At 27.4% G+C, this 18,881-nt stretch overlaps 2 protein-coding genes across 16 annotated transcripts in view; one reads left to right on the top strand and one right to left on the bottom strand.

Moving 5' to 3' along the window:
• LOC111678819 (tropomyosin-2) overlaps positions 1 to 18,881 on the top strand; it is a 61,780-nt gene that overhangs the window by 31,547 nt on the left and 11,352 nt on the right. For 6 of the 15 annotated variants that reach the window (XM_046950259.1, XM_046950260.1, XM_046950256.1 and 3 more), the window contains 5 exons: positions 1,083 to 1,200; positions 10,024 to 10,094; positions 11,119 to 11,194; positions 13,162 to 13,224; positions 18,627 to 18,696. In XM_046950259.1, the coding sequence (XP_046806215.1) occupies positions 1,083 to 1,200; positions 10,024 to 10,094; positions 11,119 to 11,194; positions 13,162 to 13,224; positions 18,627 to 18,696 (398 nt within the window). Of the gene's footprint in view, positions 1 to 1,082; positions 1,201 to 10,023; positions 10,095 to 10,839; positions 10,911 to 11,118; positions 11,195 to 13,161; positions 13,225 to 14,201; positions 14,265 to 18,626; positions 18,697 to 18,881 lie in introns of all 15 variants that reach the window. The other 9 variants (XM_046950257.1, XM_046950253.1, XM_046950255.1 and 6 more) reach the window with 4 other exon arrangements.
• Positions 1 to 18,881, bottom strand: part of LOC111678816 (zinc finger protein 568) — a 65,926-nt gene that overhangs the window by 6,602 nt on the left and 40,443 nt on the right. The window lies entirely within an intron of this gene.

The following is an 18,881-nucleotide window of genomic DNA, read 5'->3' on the forward strand; positions in this document are numbered from 1 at the left end:
TGAAATTTACCAAAAAAATACATAAAACTTAAACTGCATTTTAATGTAAATAGTTTTTAGAAGGCATTTTTCGAATTTAAGTTCGAATTTTCGAAAATGTGCTAAAAAGTTCAAAAAAGTTTAAATTTCAAAAATTTAACAAAAAATACATAAAACTTAAACTAAATTTTAAAGTAAATAGTTTTTAGAAGAAATTTTAAAAGCTTTCAAAGTTTTTCGAACTTAAGTTCGAATTTTTCGAAAATGTCCTAAGACGATCGAATTTCCGTATATAACTTAAAAATCGTATACATATATATATACAAATTTTGTAAAAATTTTAAAATAATTTTCAAAATTTGCAATTTCGAAATTCGAAAATTTAAGAAATTAGTAAATAAAATGGAAATAACATTATGATTAACCTCATGATATTTTCCAACAGATTTAATTTTTAAATTGCATGTTTAGAATCCTTAAGAAATTGGTTTCGAACATGATTTCAGTCGGTCTGATATTGGGATTATCCTAGAGAATTCTAAAAAAAAATTTACCTTTTTTGTTTTAAACACGACAAGAAAAACATATAAATCTTTAGAGAAAATGGCTTAAAAACTTAGTTTAAAAATTTGCAAAAATTTTCTTGTTTTCCACCGTCAACATTTTATTTGGATGCTATAAAAATAAAACTACTGCTACCACTACTATTACTACTACCGTCTGCTACATATACAACCATGTGAATGGCAAATTATCACCATGAAACTATAAATATTTATAAAAAAAACCAAATCACAAAATGCCGCCAACCACTACTGTGCACCGCAACCAAACAACCAACCAATCAAACACCAACAAAATTTCTTGTCTATGTTTTCTATACAATATATATATCTGTGTGTGTGTATGTGTCTCCATTGTCTGTGTCGCCTCCATATATATATCCTACGTCAAATGTCTTTTCATCAAATCTGTCTTGTGGACGATGAATGACACAACATCCGGAAAAAAATAATGGTTTAACAATTGCAATATACTCCGCTATTAATCTTGGATGTCTTCTATGGGCAATTCTAAACGATGATGTGATTATCAATCAACAGTGCTCGCAAGATCCTTGAGAACCGCGCCCTTGCCGATGAAGAACGCATGGACGCTCTTGAGAATCAATTGAAGGAAGCTCGTTTCCTTGCTGAGGAGGCTGACAAGAAATACGATGAGGTGCAAATTATAACCAATTTAAAACATTTACTTATTGCCGATGCTAGTTGTTCATCATCTACCAACAATAATAATAATAACAATGATAATACTGATGCAAATCAATGTGCTACCAATACTACTATCACTTCTACTACTACTAATAATAATAATAATGATGATTCAGTTTGTACTAATACCAAAACTAATAAGGATTCAGAATTGATTGTACCACCAGCAACTCCTGAAACTTTGCAACAAACTTGATTTTTTGATTTTGTTTTTGTTTCTTTAAACTTAATTGTAGATTTTACTCTGCAATCTTAAACAAACTAGAAAAACAGTTTTGTTTTGAAATCAAAAAAAATATTAGAAAAAACGATCATCACTGTTAATTTAAAAAATTAAATTCATACTCGTTTATACAGACTCTTTTAGCAAATAGAGTTTGTTTGTTAAAACAACAACAGCAACACTGCACGAGCATGTCTTAAATACTGTAAAGCTTTGTAAAATAAACTTTAGAACAAACTTAACTTTAGAAAATTAATAAACAAATATCCTTTAAGGATTCACAAGTTTGTTAAGCGTTAATACAAGGAGTTGTTGGTTTCTTATGATTTAAGAAAGAAGCAATAAATGTACTATTAACTAATTATCTATCGTCCCCCCCCCCCCCAAAAAAAACATAAAAGGTGTGTTTTTACCTTACCTATTGAAAACTTGTGCTGCTTATAAAATGAAAAAAATTTTTGTAAAAAACAAAATTATTTTAATTTGTTATCAAAAATGTATCTTAAAAAAAACACAAATTCTTATCAGTTGTATATAATTATAATTGATTAAAATATTGATATAAAAGTAAAAAAAACTAAAATTCAAAAAAATCTAAATATTATAAACAATGGCAAAGCCTTAAAATGTAATAAAAGAATTTTAAATTATTTAAAGAAATTCTTAAAACAAATTTATAAAAAAAAATTATATTAAAAATTTAAAAAACCACAAGAAAAAAAAATTGTAAAAAAGTTTAAAAAACTTTTCTATAAAACAAAAAAAAAACAACTGAAAAATAACTAACAAAATTTTAAAAAACTGTATTTTTGTTATTTTAAATTGTCTCTTGTTAAATTGTATTTTTCTCCCACTTATTTCTATTATTTTTTTGGTAAAGTGTCTTTTTTTTCTTTTTTTTTCAAATTTAATTATTATTATTATTGTCTATAAAAACATATTTATTCTCAGCATATTTATATTAAAAAAATCCCTTTTTTTGCTTTAATTATTATAATTTAAATTTATTTTTTTTTTCTATAAACTAAAATAAGTTTAATTATAAAGAAAATTATATTTAAATAAAGATTTAAAAAAAAACAATGATCTTCATATAATGAAAAAGCAAAAAATCTATATTGAATTTTGTATTATTTCTTAAAAGAAAAACAAATGGAGCATTATTACACAACAAAGAGAGTAAAGAGTAAGAGAGTTTGAGTTTAAGTGCGTTTTTTTTCTCAAATAGAAGAAAAGTTCTTGAGAGTTTGTTTTATTAAAGGGAACTTTGTAATACTGATAACTTATTTACTTTTTTTCATTTTATTACTTTATCAATTTATTTATTTTTTTCTATTTTATCAATCAAATATTTGTTTTATAAAATTTTACACTAAATAATGACTTTTAGGTTTTTAAAAACCTGTGAACGTATGAAAATGTCTATAGTTTAACTATTATACAAGTTTGACGATCTTTATTGTATTAGGCCAGTCATGGAAAATTGATATTGATAAAGACTTCACTGTAGACTAGACTATAGACTAGACTACATACTAGACTATTGACTAGACTGCAGACTAGACTATAGACTAGCCTATAGACTAGACAATAGACTAGACTATAGACTAGACTATAGACTAGACTATAGACTAGACTATAGACTAGACTATAGACTAGACTATAGACTAAACTACAGACTAGCCTATAGACTACTATAGACTAGACTATAGACTAGACTATAGACTAGACTATAGACTAGACTATAGACTACACAATAGACTACACAATAGACTAGACTATAGACTAGACTATAGACTAGACTATAGACTAGACTATAGACTAGATTATAGACTAGACTATAGACTAGACTATAGACTAGACTATAGACTAGCTAGACTATAGACTAGACTATAGACTAGACTATAGACTAGACTATAGACTAGACTATAGACTAGACTATAGACTAGACTATAGACTAGACTATAGACTAGACTATAGACTAGACTATAGACTAGACTATAGACTAGACTATAGACTAGACTATAGACTAGACTATAGACTAAACTACAGACTAGACTATAGACTAAACTACATACTAGCCTATAGACTACTATAGACTAGACTATTGACTAGAATATAGACTACACAATAGACTAGACTATAGACTAGACTATAGACTAGACTATAGACTAGACTATAGACGAGACTATAGACTAGACTATAGACTAGACTATAGACAAGACTATAGACTAGACTATAGACTAGACTATAGACTAGACTATAGACTAGACTATTGACTAGACTATAGACTAGACTATTGACTAGACTATAGACTAGACTATAGACTAGACTATAGACTGGACTATAGAATAGACTATAGACTAGACTATAGACAAGACTATAGACTAGACTAGACTATAGACTAGACTATAGACTAGACTATTGACTAGACTATAGACTAGACTATAGACTAGACTATAGACTAGACTATAGAATAGACTATAGACTAGACTATAGACTAGACTATAGACTATGGACTAATTATAGACTAGACTACAGACTAGATTATATACTAGACTATTGACTAAACTAGACTATAGAATGGACTATAGTATAGTCTAAAGACTAGAATAAAGGCTAGACTATAGAATAGTCTATAGACTAGGCTTTAGATTAGAAACAAGACTGGACTAAAGGCTAGGTTATAGACTAAACTGAACCAAAGGCTAGTCTATAGACTAGACTATGTTCTAGTCATAAGTCTACGGACTAACTACTTTATCGACTACTTATAAAACAAAAATTATCCAATAAGTTCCCCCCAGTGTTGTAGGAAATCAAAAAGTACTAAAGTACCGAAGTATCCATGCCTGCTACATACCATTAATTTGCTGACATAATATATGATTTTTTTTACTTTTTTAATTAGATTAAAACACTGACGTAATAGTTGTCAAATTATATAGTTGTTTAACAACTAACTGTCCCTTATATTTATTAATTTTGTTAATATCTTTTACATTTAAATTAAAAAAAAAAATTATTAAACCGTGATTCATTGTTATAACTAAACAGCTCAAAAAGGTTTGAAATATTAAACGATTTTGTCATTTTTATTAAAAAATATGCAAAATATACAAGGAAGTTATAATGAGTCATTTGATAGCAAGATGTTTAACATTTTGCATTAATTAAAATTTTCGCAAATTTACTCTTTAAAGCGCTTCCATGGGACTAGAAAGGAACTAATGTCTACTTGAGAATCACTCTTTAATGTGTTGGAGAATGAATTCTAAAAGTAATTGCAACTTTACTGGTCTCAAGATCGTGAAATAAAAATATTTGACAATATTTTGTCACTAATTTTATAGATTGGTAACCAAAAACATTTTAGAATTTCAAATCTATGATTTCAATAACAGCTATCGCCAATCATAATTTCACGTAAAATATATTCCTTTTTCACTTTTTTCGTTCACGAACTTTTTTTGTCATGATAAAGACTCCCCTGTTGTGGAAGTTGTTGATAGAATTTTGTAAATATTGAACAGCTGTTTCATACAAAATCAACTATTGAGAATGAATTTTTCACAACATGTTCACAAGAGAGAAATGAAAACTTCAAGGGATCAAAATCATCACTTCTATTGGCAATAGGGGTGAATAGCACTAACACTAAATAGAACTAACCTAAGCTGGAAATTAACATATCTATGATAAAACATTAATAGGGCTTTTGAATTGTAGGAAATTTTACAAGTAACGTCGCTTTTCTCTAACTCCAACAAAGTAGTAAGGATGTTATGAAGATGGTTAACTATTTCCTTTTCGTTTTCACCGTAACAACTTCTACAGAGGTCATTTAAATGAAGATTCGAGGACTCTCTTTTTAAAGCTTTATAGAGTCATTTAAGTTGTCTTGAAGTTTCCAATCTTTGGCCGAATATGATTCGATACGTTCCTGAGCGATGATCCCATTATCATGACAACTGAATTTTCTTTAATCAATCTTTTTATTTCAAATTGAATGCAAAATTTTCATACAAAAAGAAACGTTAGCGTTGGCCCTTATTAAATTCAAAATTATCCCAATAGCGATAAACGTTAACATCATCGCCTGTGTTATATTCAAACCTTAAAGCCTAATGTTTATAGTTGACGAATTTTTATAAGAATTTGTCATAAATTTAACACGAATGATTTAGCTTTTCACTTGAGCATAAAAATTCAATTGTTATTTATTTCTCAAGAATTTTAAAGAAATTTATTTTAATAAAACAAATAAAGTTATTCAATTATTGTCCAATTCACAATTGGTGTTGTAGGTTGTAACGTTGTATGTCGTAATTTTTTTTTTATTATTAAATTGTTTTTATTTCAAAAAATTTCGTTGGAAATTTTTATTATGACTTACAACGATACGACATCGATTGTGAATTGGACAAATATTTTTCACTGAATACATTAACCGCAATGTTTCATGTTTTCTTTAAAAGCCTTAAATAAACAAATAATGCTTGTTAATAGTAATTTCTTTATAAAATACTTGTTTATAATACTTTTTTTCTAATAATGACGTCAACTTTTTCCCCCAAAGTATATAAATAAAAGTTGCTTATCAATAATAAAGAAAAACTCCCTAATAAATGACTTCTTTTCGACACAAACTTATCAAAAAGTATATGAGTAAATACATAACCTTCCCTCCCTTTTCGATTTATATGTAACATAATTGAGTAAAAATTTATTCTGGGAATTTAAAAAAAAAACAACAAAGTTGTTACCTAATTTTCAAAAAAGCAACAAATTTTTTTCTTTTACTGTTTATAAGTATCATCATCAAATATTTCTTGAAACAATCATACAAAAATTTGTTTATTAAATGATTCATACCACCACACCACTTGATAACTGAACTGAATGACTGGCTCGTTAGTTGGTTGGTTGAGTGACTGAAATTTTGTTTTTTTTTATTTAAAAAATTTTTATAAACAATAAAGTAAAAGAAAGCTCTGGAGCTGTATGTGCTTTAAGAAAATATTTTCATGTTTGTATTTAAAAAAAATATGCAAAAAATAACAACAAATCTTAAACATGCATATGTTAAGAGGAACAAAAAAAAAAACAACAACAAAAATACTATATTTGGCCATGAATGATTGACCACTAACAACAGCTCTCTTAGCAGCTGTGTGTAGATAAATTCCATATATATTCATTATTTATATAGATTTTAATGGTTGGACTACTAGTACTACCTCGTACCTCTTACATTATACACTATGTTTGATTTTGATTTATATGTTTCTTGTTATCATAGCCAAATGAAGTAATGATTGAAATGATTCATTTAAATTGTATAAATTTCACTTTTTTCTATATAAATAAAAATAAAACAAAGATTGAAATTAATAATATTTAATTGTTTAGTTTTAAAATTGTTTGAATTTAAAACAAAGTAGTTTAAAAATACTTTATTGTAGAGGCCAGTTCATTATAAATTTTGCATTTTATTGCAATAACCACAAATAGTTAATTAGTTAATTATTGATTTAGCTAAAGCCAATATTTAAAAGAATTTAATCTATATACTATAAATTAGTTAGTTAGTTTGAAAGGAGGATGTATACACATCAAATCCGAAGAAATACGACTAGGCCTCTATCGGGCCTGTTGTGCGCTCCTTAACCAGTGCCACGGATGGGAATCGAACCCACCACCTCCAGTCTACCAGACTAGATCACTAACCACTAACCTACTGGAGGCTACTATAAATTAAAGACATAAAGTAACATTACCCAAATGGCAACATTGCTAACTTTAATTAAAATCTTTAAAAAATTTCCAAATTTTTCAAAACTATTTTTTTGTTTTTAAACATTTAATACCTTTACATTTTCTATTATTAAAATATAAAAGTAAAGGAATGCTCTAACTGCACATTAATGATCACATTTTATAGGCATACATTTATATTTGTATAAATATACTTTTTGTTTCATAAGAATAGTAAAGGTTTTGCTCTTGTTGTTAACTATAAATAAAAAAATTATCTGCTTTAGATCACAGAGCGCAAAGTTTTTGTTTTCTATTTTTTTATTATTAATTAAAAATGACAAGGTGTTAAAAAGTATATTAATATTAATTATAAATATATTAGATCTACACATTCTATTTGATTTATTGTTTATACTTTTTTTTTCGCTGAGTTTAGCAAATTTTTAAATGTTTATTTCTCTGATTGCAAACTACAGTTAAAGGTCGGACTGAATACTAAAGACTGTCTCATTCACTTCTCGGACCATTTTTTTTTTGCATTTCGTGAAACTTTTTTAAGACAAAAAAAAGTCGTTATATTTTATTATTTCCTTAGCTTTTTGGAATTCGCCCTGGAACGGAAAAATATTGCCTTAAATTGTAAAGCGAAAATTTTTCTGCTCTTAAATTGCCTTATTTTACTTGAAGCAAATATGATCATAACTAGTTTATTTTAAGTTCAGTTCTAGTTTAGTTTTAGTTCAGTTTTAGTTCATTTCTAGTTCAGTTCTTGTTCAGTTCTAATTCAGTTCTAGATTGAGTTCAGTTCGGAATCGAGTTCAGTTCTAGTTTTGTTCTAGTTCTGTTCTAGTTCTAGTTCTGTTCCAGTTCTGTTCTAGTTTTGTTCTAGTTCTGTTCTAGTTTTAGTTCTGTTCTAGTTCTTTTTTAGTTCAGTTCTAGATCGAGTAAAGTTGTAGTTCAGTTCTTGTTCAGTTCTAGTTCAGTTCTAGTTCAGTTCTAGTTCAGTTCTAGTTCAGTTCTAGTTCAGTTCTAGTTCAGTTCTAGTTCAGTTCTAGTTCAGTTCTAGTTCAGTTCTAGTTCAGTTCTAGTTCTAGTTCAGTTCTAGTTCAGTTCTAGTTCTAGTTCAGTTCTAGTTCAGTTCTAGTTCAGTTCTAGTTCAGTTCTAGTTCAGTTCTAGTTCAGTTCTAGTTCAGTTCTAGTTCAGTTCTAGTTCAGTTCTAGTTCGGTTCTAGTTCAGTTCTAGTTCAGTTCTACTTCAGTTCTAGTTAAGTTCTAGTTCAGTTCTAGTTCAGTTCTAGTTCAGTTCTAGTTCAGTTCTAGTTCAGTTCTAGTTCAGTTCTAGTTCAGTTCTAGTTCAGTTCTAGTTCAGTTCTAGTTCAGTTCTAGTTCAGTTCTAGTTCAGTTCTAGTTCAGTTCTAGTTCAGTTTTTGTTCAGTTCTAGTTCAGTTCTAGTTCAGTTCTAGTTCAGTTTTAGTTCAGTTCTAGTTCAGTTCTTGTTCAGTTCGGGATCGAGTTCAGTTCAGGATCGAGTTCAGTTCAGTTCTGTCCTCGTTCAGTTCTAGTTCTGCTCCAGTTCAGTTCTGTTCTAGTTCAGTTCTAGTTCTTTGCTAGTTCTGTTCTAGTTCTGTTCTAGTTCTAGTTCTGTTCTAGTTCTGTTCTAGTTCTGTTCTAGTTCTGTTCTGGTTCTGTTCTAGTTCTGTTCTAGTTCTGTTCTAGTTCTATCTAGTTCTGTTCTAGTTCTGTTCTAGTTCTATTCTAGTTCTATTCTAGTTCTGTTCTAGTTCTGTTCTAGTTTTGTTCTAGTTCTGCTCTAGTTCAATTCTAGTTAAGTGTAGTTACAGTTCAATGCAATTCTAGTTCTAGCTCAGTCCTAGTTCAGTTCTTGCTCGGTTTTAGTTCAGTTTGAATTTAATTTAACATTTATTTAAAATTATCTAAAATTGGCTAGAATTTTTACAAAATGGAACGACTATTTTGAATCAATTATAAAGTCATTAAAATATTAATTAATGGAATTTTATTTTAAAATTTTTTAAACTTTCAAGAACATTTTTTATTATTTTTTAAATTACTAAGCTTAAAAACAAACTCAAAACAACTCTTAAACTCTCTAAGAAAATGCTAAGAAATATATAAAATCAATATTTAAAATTAAAAAGAAAAATAGGAAATATTTTTTAATATTATTTTAAGGTTATGCCATTAAAAAAAAGAAATATCTTAATATTTAAGCACAAGTTTTCAATAAAACTCTTTAAACAAAAAACTCACCTCACTTCTCTCAACAAAATACTACTATGTGTAATTTGTACATCATGTAAATCATAAACCATAACAACAGCTAAGATGCTAGCTGTGCTCCCAATAAACCTATAAACAACTAATGCTATTAACCAAACGGCTACTGCTGCTGCTGTAAACACAAAGAAAAATGTAAAGAAAAAACAAGCAGTGTTACTTAATTTATAATTGTATGTTAAACGCTGCTCTGCTACATTGTTTATCATCATCATCATTGATTGTTGCCAAGAAAAACAAAATATCAGCGTTTATATTTCTGTTAATGTTGTTGATGGATGTTGCGTTACTTGCCTGCCACAAACCACCCACCTGGAAAGAATTTTCATGTTTACTTATAAATGTTTTTTGTTTTGTTTCATTTTCCCCACTTTTTGTTTTACCCCACACCAAACAACCTCTCTGCAATGTTTTGAACGCGCATTATATTTGAACCACCATTGAATTGTGTGAAAATTTTGTTATTTAATTTACACATATGAATATTAAAAGGTTGCCCGTAAATTGGCCATGGTTGAAGCTGATTTGGAACGTGCTGAAGAACGTGCCGAACAAGGAGAAAAGTAGGTTTAGAAAATAAAATGTTTATTTTTCAATGTTGACGTTTAAAAAGCCTGGACTAAAAAAACCAATTCAATATGATAATTGTTGTTTTATTTTTTATATTTAAAAAAAACCTAACCTCAAAAATTAAAGAAAAATTTAGCTAGCTAGTTTATTTTGTTTATAAATAATTTATTAACAACTTGTTTTTGTATAAAAAAATGTGAATAATAAACTTTTAGTTTATAGCAAAAGCATGTTTGTTTTTCTTTTGTTTAATATAAATATGTATAAAATTTTGTAAAAAAAAACATTTTACTTCATTAGTTTTTTGTAAAAGAAAATCGTTTTCAAACAAATAATTACATTCACATTTTTTCTCCATAAAAATCAAGTTGTAATTAAATAATTTCCTTAAATGAAATTTCTTTAACTAATATATTATTTTTTATTTGTTTTATTTTTTGAATGCTTTCTATAAAACATTTACAAAATTAAATTTTGTTATGTTTTAAATGCGCTGCTCTAACCTTAAACAAAAATACCCTGCTCCTGTGTGTGCTAACTTGTTTATAACCATAACAAATACAATTTCTTAACAAATATGTTTTTAATTACAAATTCTTTAATATTTGTAATTATTAAAACAATTTGTTAATGGGATTTGCTCGTGTATTTGATGTGATGATGCCTTGCCATGTTTTCTTTGTTCAAATACCATAAACTAACCAAAAAAAAAAAAAAAAAAAACAACCGAATATAAAGGTGGCCAGAAAACTAGTCCTCATGGAACAAGATTTAGAACGTTCTGAGGAAAAAGTTGAACTTGCTGAAAGGTTTGTTGCTATTGTTGTTCAAAACTAACTATTAATTAATTCTTTTTATTTTTGTTGTAAAAAAAACTTAAAATATTTGATAAAAGTTAAAAAAAAATTAGAATTAAACACTTTCTTTTATCTATTTATTTTACTTTTTTTTTACATTAACTTATAAACATTTGTATAATTCTTTTTATATTAATTGAAAACTTTTAAATTTTCTTAGCAAAATTGTTGAACTTGAAGAAGAACTCCGCGTCGTTGGTAACAACTTGAAATCCCTCGAAGTTTCTGAAGAAAAGGTCAGTATGCAAATTTTATATCAAACTTGTAAATAATTATCAACTTCATATTGTAATATAATATAATTGTTTAGTGAAATCTTAAGAAAGAATTTGAAAATGTTTTGAAATATTTTAAAGTAAAACTTAGTTCAGTTCCAGTTTAGTTCTAGTTCCAGTTCAGTTCTAGTTTAGTTCTAGTTCAGTTCTAGCTCAGTTCTAGCTCAGTTCTAGTTCAGTTCTAGTTCAGTTCTAGTTCAGTTCTAGTTCAGTTCTAGTTCAGTTCTAGTTCAGTTCTAGTTCAGTTCTAGTTCAGTTCTAGTTCAGTTCTAGTTCAGTTCTAGTTCAGTTCTAGTTCAGTTCTAGTTCAGTTCTAGTTCAGTTCTAGTTCAGTTCTAACTCACATCTAGTTTAGTTCAGTTCTAGTTCAGTTTTAGTTCAGTTCTAGTTCAGTTCTAGTTCAGTTCTAGTTCAGTTCTAGTTCAGTTCTAGTTCAGTTCTAGTTCAGTTCTAGTTCAGTTCTAGTTCAGTTCTAGTTCAGTTCTAGTTCAGTTCTAGTTCAGTTCTAGTTCAGTTCTAGTTCAGTTCTAGTTCAGTTCTAGTTCAGTTCTAGTTCAGTTCTAGTTCAGTTCTAGTTCAGTTCTAGTTCAGTTCTAGTTCAGTTCTAGTTCAGTTCTAGTTCAGTTCTAGTTCACTTCTAGTTCACTTCTAGTTCACTTCTAGTTCACTTCTAGTTCAGTTCTAGTTCAGTTCTAGTTCAGTTCTAGTTCAGTTCTAGTTCAGTTCTAGTTCAGTTCTGTTCTAGTTCACTTTTAGTTCAGTTCTAGTTCAGTTCTAGTTCAGTTCTAGTTCAGTTTTAGTTCAGTTTTAGTTCAGTTTTAGTTCAGTTCTAGTTCAGTTCTAGTTCTAGTTCAGTTCTAGTTCAGTTCTAGTTCAGTTCTAGTTCAGTTCTAGTTCAGTTCTAGTTCAGTTCTAGTTCAGTTCTATTTCAGTTCTAGTTCAGTTCTAGTTCAGTTCTAGTTCAGTTCTAGTTCAGTTCTAGTTCAGTTCTAGTTCAGTTCTAGTTCAGTTCTAGTTCAGTTCTAGTTCAGTTCTAGTTCAGTTCTAGTTCAGTTCTAGTTCAGTTCTAGTTCAGTTCTAGTTCAGTTCTAGTTCAGTTCTAGTTCAGTTCTAGTTCAGTTCTAGTTCAGTTCTAGTTCAGTTCTAGTTCAGTTCTAGTTCAGTTCTAGTTCAGTTCCATTTCAGTTCTAGTTCAGTTCTAGTTCAGTTCTGGTTCAGTTCTAGTTCAGTTCTATTTCAGTTCTAATTCAGTTTTAGTTTAGTTCTGGTTCAGTTGTAGTGTAGTTCCTGTTCAGTTCTAGTTTAGTTCTAGTTCAGTTCTAGTTCAGTTCTAGTTCAGTTCTATTTCAGTTCTAGTTCAGTTCTAGTTCAGTTCTAGTTCAGTTCTAGTTCAGTTCTAGTTCAGTTCTAGTTCAGTTCTAGTTCAGTTCTAGTTCAGTTCTAGTTCAGTTCTAGTTCAGTTCTAGTTCAGTTCTAGTTCAGTTCTAGTTCAGTTCTAGTTCAGTTCTAGTTCAGTTCTAGTTCAGTTCTAGTTCAGTTCTAGTTCAGTTCTAGTTCAGTTCTAGTTCTGTGCTAGTTCAGTTCTAGTTAGTTAATCTCAACAAATTTTATAAAATTTCACTTTAAATTTCCTTATTTTAAAAGATTTCCTTTTAAAAACTTAAGATTTCATTGAAAATTCTTTATGTTCATTATATATTATTTATTAACTATTATATTTTTTATTTATTCCTACTCCTCTTAAAATATATAAAACACCATCTACTCCTACTTGTACCACTTACATTTATAAATATCAAATCCAACAAAAACTCCATTAACTTCCATAAAACATTGTATATTATACAAAAAATAACTATATCCCCAATCCAACCGACCGACCAACACCTGCTGTAAAAACCACAAAAATAAACAACAACAATAAATAGGCTAACCAACGTGAAGAAGAATACAAGAACCAAATCAAGACCTTGAACACCCGTCTCAAGGAGGTATATATCTGAAATGAAAACTCAATCACTTTTCTTATTATTGACATAAGAAAAGCTGATGCAAAAAAAGTAACAAACTTCCCAAAAGAAAAAAGAAAACACTTTCTTTACACTCTACACAAGTATTGAAAAGAATGTCTTAAAATGAATGAATTTTTTTTAATCTCTAGAACCAATTTATTTTTCTATAACAAAATAATATTGGTTCTCCCAAAGTCTAGGGGTTTGGTTTAAATGTTCTAACCAAGAAAAAAAATATTACATAAATGTTTTTATTGTTGTTGGATGTACAAAAAGAAAATATGAAAATTCTTTTTAATGTTTTTGTTAATGAAAAACTTTAAAAAAAAGAAGAAACGCACAAAACCGTTAAACATTTCTTTTTTGATTTTTATTAAATTGCTCATTTTTATTTCACTTCTTTATTTCTTTCTTTCTTTTAATCATCTTTTATCTATCCTTTTATAATTATTATATATTTTAACCCTTATCTTATATTTATATTTATATTTATATAAAAAACTATAAAATATTTATAAAATATCTACCGATGTTTTTTTATATATAATTAAAAAATTAATAAAATTTAATATAAATTTTGCATTTTTTTATTTTCATATTTTGTTTGCTGCTTTGTGAAAAAATACTAAATTTGTTTGTTAATTAAAAAATTAATCAACAAACAAATTTTTGAAACGCATTTTTGCCAACGATAAATCTAAAATTTATTGCTTGTGGTTATAACTTCTCCTAATTGTGCATGCTTTTTGAAAATTAACCCATATTTTTGTATGCAAATACAATTTGTTAAATGCAAAAAAAAAAACACATTGCTGCCAACCAAAAAACATATTTGTTATATGTGTTGTTGTTATTACACCCCAAAACCACACCAACCAACAACCTATCAATCAATCAATCCAACACGTTACCACCTATTTAAATGTTTATTTAACTTAAACGTAAATAAAAAAAAGGCCACACAAAAAGAGGAAACTTTTGAAACACAAATCAGAGTTTTGGATCATCAATTAAAAGAGGTATCGAATCGATAAACGATTTCATTTCACTTATTTTAATAGTTTTTAAGGTGGTGTGTGTGGTAGTTTTTAGTTTATAAGTTATAAAATATTTAGTTTATATTATTTAATTTGGTGATGGTAGTAATGTTTAGTATTAGAGTTTCAGAATAGAATTTAGATTAAAATATAGAATAGACTATACTGTAGATACAGTATAGACTATAAACTATACTATACATTGGACTATAGACTAGACCATACACTAAACTATAGACTAGACTATGGACTAGATTATAGACTAGAATATAGCCTTGACTAGTCTATAGCCTAGACTATAGAGTAGACTATAGACTAGATTATAGACTACACTATAGACTAGACTATAGACTAGACTATAGACTAGACTATAGACAAGACTATAGACTAGACTATAGACTAGACTATAGACAAGACTATAGACTAGACTATAGACTAGACTATAGACTAGACTATAGACTAGACAATAGACTAAACTATAGACTAAACTATAGACTAGACTATACACTAGACTATAGACTAGACTATAGATTAGACTATAGACTAGACTATAGGCTAGACTAAACTTTAGACTAGACTACAGACTAGACTGTAGACTAGACTATAGATCATACTATAGACTAGAATATAGACTAGACTATAGTCTAGACTATAGACTAGTCTATAGACTAGACTAAAGATTAGACTATAGATTAGACTATATATTATACTATAGACTAGACTATAGAATATATTATATACTAGACTACAGACTAGACTATAGACTAGACTATAGGCTAGACTATATACTAGACTATATACTAGACTATAGACTAGACTATAGATTATACTATAGACTAGACTTTAGAATATATTATAGACTAGACTTTAGACTAGACTATAGATTAAACTATAGACTAGACTACAGACTAGACTATAGACTAGACTATAGACTGGACTTTAGACTAGACTATAGACTAGACTATAGACTAGACTATAGACTAGACTATAGACTAGACTATAGACTAGACTATAGACTAGACTATAGACTAGACTATAGACTAGACTATAGACTAGACTATAGACTAGACTATAGACTAGACTATAGACTAGACTATAGACTAGACTATAGACTAGACTATAGACAAGACTATAGACTAAACTACAAACTAGACTAGATTATAGACTAGACTAAAGACCAGACTATAGAGTAGACTATAGTATAGTCTATAAACTTAACTATAGACTAGACTATAGAATTTACTAGACTATTGTTAAAGTCCATTAAGGCATCTTTGTGGAAGGCATTAATAGAAAATAAGCAGGGAAGGTTTAAAACTGTGATACGTTTTTAAAACCCAATTCTTCTATATAGTCTAAGCATATCCCTTAGATTTCCTCTAATTACCCTTTAGTTTACATATAATCGCTATGAACATAGAAATTATTATAATTAAAATCCTATAAAACATAGAACCTTATTCCTAATTAACAAAAAAAAAAAAACAAAAGAAAAAAGAAAATATTAAATTGCACAAATTGTTATTCTCAATTTTAATAAAAAATGTACATATGAAAATATTTAATTAAACAAAAAAACGCAAAACCTATTGTTAATGTATAAATCTAAAAAAAATTATTTGATATTTTCTTTTTATTTTTTTGAAATAAAATTAACCATAACACGGACCCTTCTAAAAGATAAAGTCATGACAAAGAAACATGAGTATTTATAATAAATTATAAGAAATTCAAAAACCAAAGATTAAAAAAAAGAAAACAACAAAACTCTTTAATTAAGCACCTTGTATCTCTTTTTAAACTCATTTAAATTTCTTTAAGTAATGTACACTTTTTTTGTTGCCTAAATGTAAAATTGAAAACAACTTTTTGTGCATTGATTGCAAGAGATCATTTTTTTTCTAATAAAATATTAAACAAAACCTTTTTCTGTAGCAGGAATGTAATAAATAAAAAGGAATGTGAATATGCATACATATAAATCTACTATAAATCTTGTTAAGTATTTGGAATTTAATTTTTCTAATTTTGGTCTTGCGAAAACAAAAGTACTTTAAATAATTAAACTCAAATCGGTAGTTGTTTTGTAAAGAAAATTTTCTTAAAAAAACAAAAATACTCATGTTTTCTTTTAACATTACTTTAGGCCCGTGAAGCCCAAAGTCTTATCGAACAGGAAATGAAAAAAGAAAAAGAAACTTTAGCCATAGTAAGTTTACTACAAATTGTAAAGAATTGTTTCTAAACAAAAGCAAATTAAAAAAAAAAACAAAAAAACCATAATTGCTTATATTAGCTGAGTAGTTAATATAATAATTTAATTAATAATTTCTTTATTATAGGATTAAAAAAAGCAAAAAAAAAATCCCCTCCAAAATAAAATTTAAATATCTTAAACGTAAAACAGTGTATTAAACTAAATACATAGTAAAGTATGACAAAGTAATGTTAAATATAATAGCAACTTGAACGATATTTTTATATATTTAATTATTTATTTTTATTGTTTTATTTTTTTTACAGCATTATTTAGTATTTTGTTTAGTTTTAATATTTTATAATGCATGTTTAATTTTTTGTTTAAATGCTAGTTAAAGCTTAAATTATATTATCTATTGCTTTAGTTATAAGCTTTTCTATATGAATAATTAGTCTAAAGACTTGATTTTTTTATTGACTATAACCTAGACTATGGACTTGACTACAGGATAGACTAAAGACTAGACTATAGAGTAGACTATATACTACACTACAGACTGGACTAAAGACCAAACTATAGACTAGGTAATAGACTGTACTATAGACCAGACTATTGACTAGACTATAGACTAGACTATAGACTAGACTATAGACTAGACTATAGACTAGACTATAGACTAGACTATAGACTAGACTATAGACTAGACTATAGAATAGACTATAGACTAGATAATAGACTAGAATATAGACTAGATTATAGACTAGACTATAGACTAGACTATAGACTAGACTATACACTTGACTCTAGACTAGACTATACACTAGACTGTTTACTATACTATAGATTAGATTATAGACTAAACTATAGACTAGATTGTAGACTAGATTATAAACTAGACTATAGACTAGACTATATACTAGACTATAGACTAGACTATAGACCAGATTATAGACTAGATTATAGACTAGACTATAGACTAGACTATAGACTAGACTATAGACTAGACTATAGACAAGATTATAGACTAGACTATAAACAAGATTATAGACTAGGCTATAGACTAGACTATAGACTAGGATATAGACAAGACTATAGACTAGACTATAGACAAGACTATACACTTGACTCTAGACTAGACTATACACTAGACTGTTTACTATACTATAGATTAGATTATGGACTAAACTATAGAGTAGATTGTAGACTAGATTATAAACTAGACTAGAGACTAGACTTTACACTAGAATAGATTAAAAAATAGATTGTAGACTAGTCTAAAAGCTAGATTATAGAATAGCCTATAGGCTAGACTATAGGAAATACTATCGGCTAGACAAGAGGCAAGACTAGTCTATCAGCCAGACAAAATACTAGTCTAGTCTATATACTATGTATAACACTGTAAACTACTAGACTATAGGAAAGCCTATAGAATAGTTAGGGTAGACTATAGTCTAGACAAGAGACTAGACTAGTCTATGGACTATTCAGAACACTCTAAGCTAGACTATAACAGAACTATAGAATTGTTTACAAACAGGATAATGGACTATACTCTAAACTAGCCTATAAACTAGACTATAAACTAGCTTATAAACTATCCTATAAACTAAACTATGGAATTTAGTTTATTCTTGATTATAGACTAGACTATAGTATTGACTATAGATTAGTTTATAGATTAGAACAGAGACAGAATACAACACTAATGAACTGACTCTTTATGCATTAAATATTAACTTTATAATATTGCTTTAAGCTTGTTTTAATTTTAATTAATCTTATAATAGAATTTTGAAAACGAAAAAAACAACAAAAAGTGAATTTAAAAATGTGTATGTTTAACAATGGTTTTGGTAGTAAATTATTATTATAAAAAAATAATTTTGGGAAGCTTATGTTATCTTTTTTCAATAAAAAAACAAAACTTTTTATAAAGAAAATAAAGACAGAATTTTCTATTAAAATTTGTATAAAATCTTAAAAATTATTTTGAACTTATAATTGAACAAAATAAATCTTTTATATTATATAAAAATATATGGTCTTTAGTTTCTTTAAAGAAAAAGTTTTGTTTTTCAAGCTATTTTTTCGTAGTAAACAAAATACTTATACAATTTTTTCTATTTATTTAAAATATAAAGGCTGAAGCTCGTGCTGAATTCGCCGAACGTTCCGTTCAAAAATTGCAAAAGGAAGTCGACAGGCTCGAAGGTAAGTTTTTCTTAAGATTTTTTTAAACTTTAAAGAAAACATTTTTTTTTAAATTTTTAGAAAAAAAGTAGGATTTTTTTTAGTTTATTATTTTTTAAATATAAAAATAAAAACTTTTAGTTTAAAAAAAGTTTAATTTGAGTAGGAAAAATTGAAATTTATCCTTTTGTTTAGTGTTTTTAGCT

Source organism: Lucilia cuprina, chromosome 4 (genome assembly GCF_022045245.1).
Source record: "Lucilia cuprina isolate Lc7/37 chromosome 4, ASM2204524v1, whole genome shotgun sequence".
In the NCBI taxonomy this organism is placed as follows: domain Eukaryota; kingdom Metazoa; phylum Arthropoda; class Insecta; order Diptera; family Calliphoridae; genus Lucilia; species Lucilia cuprina.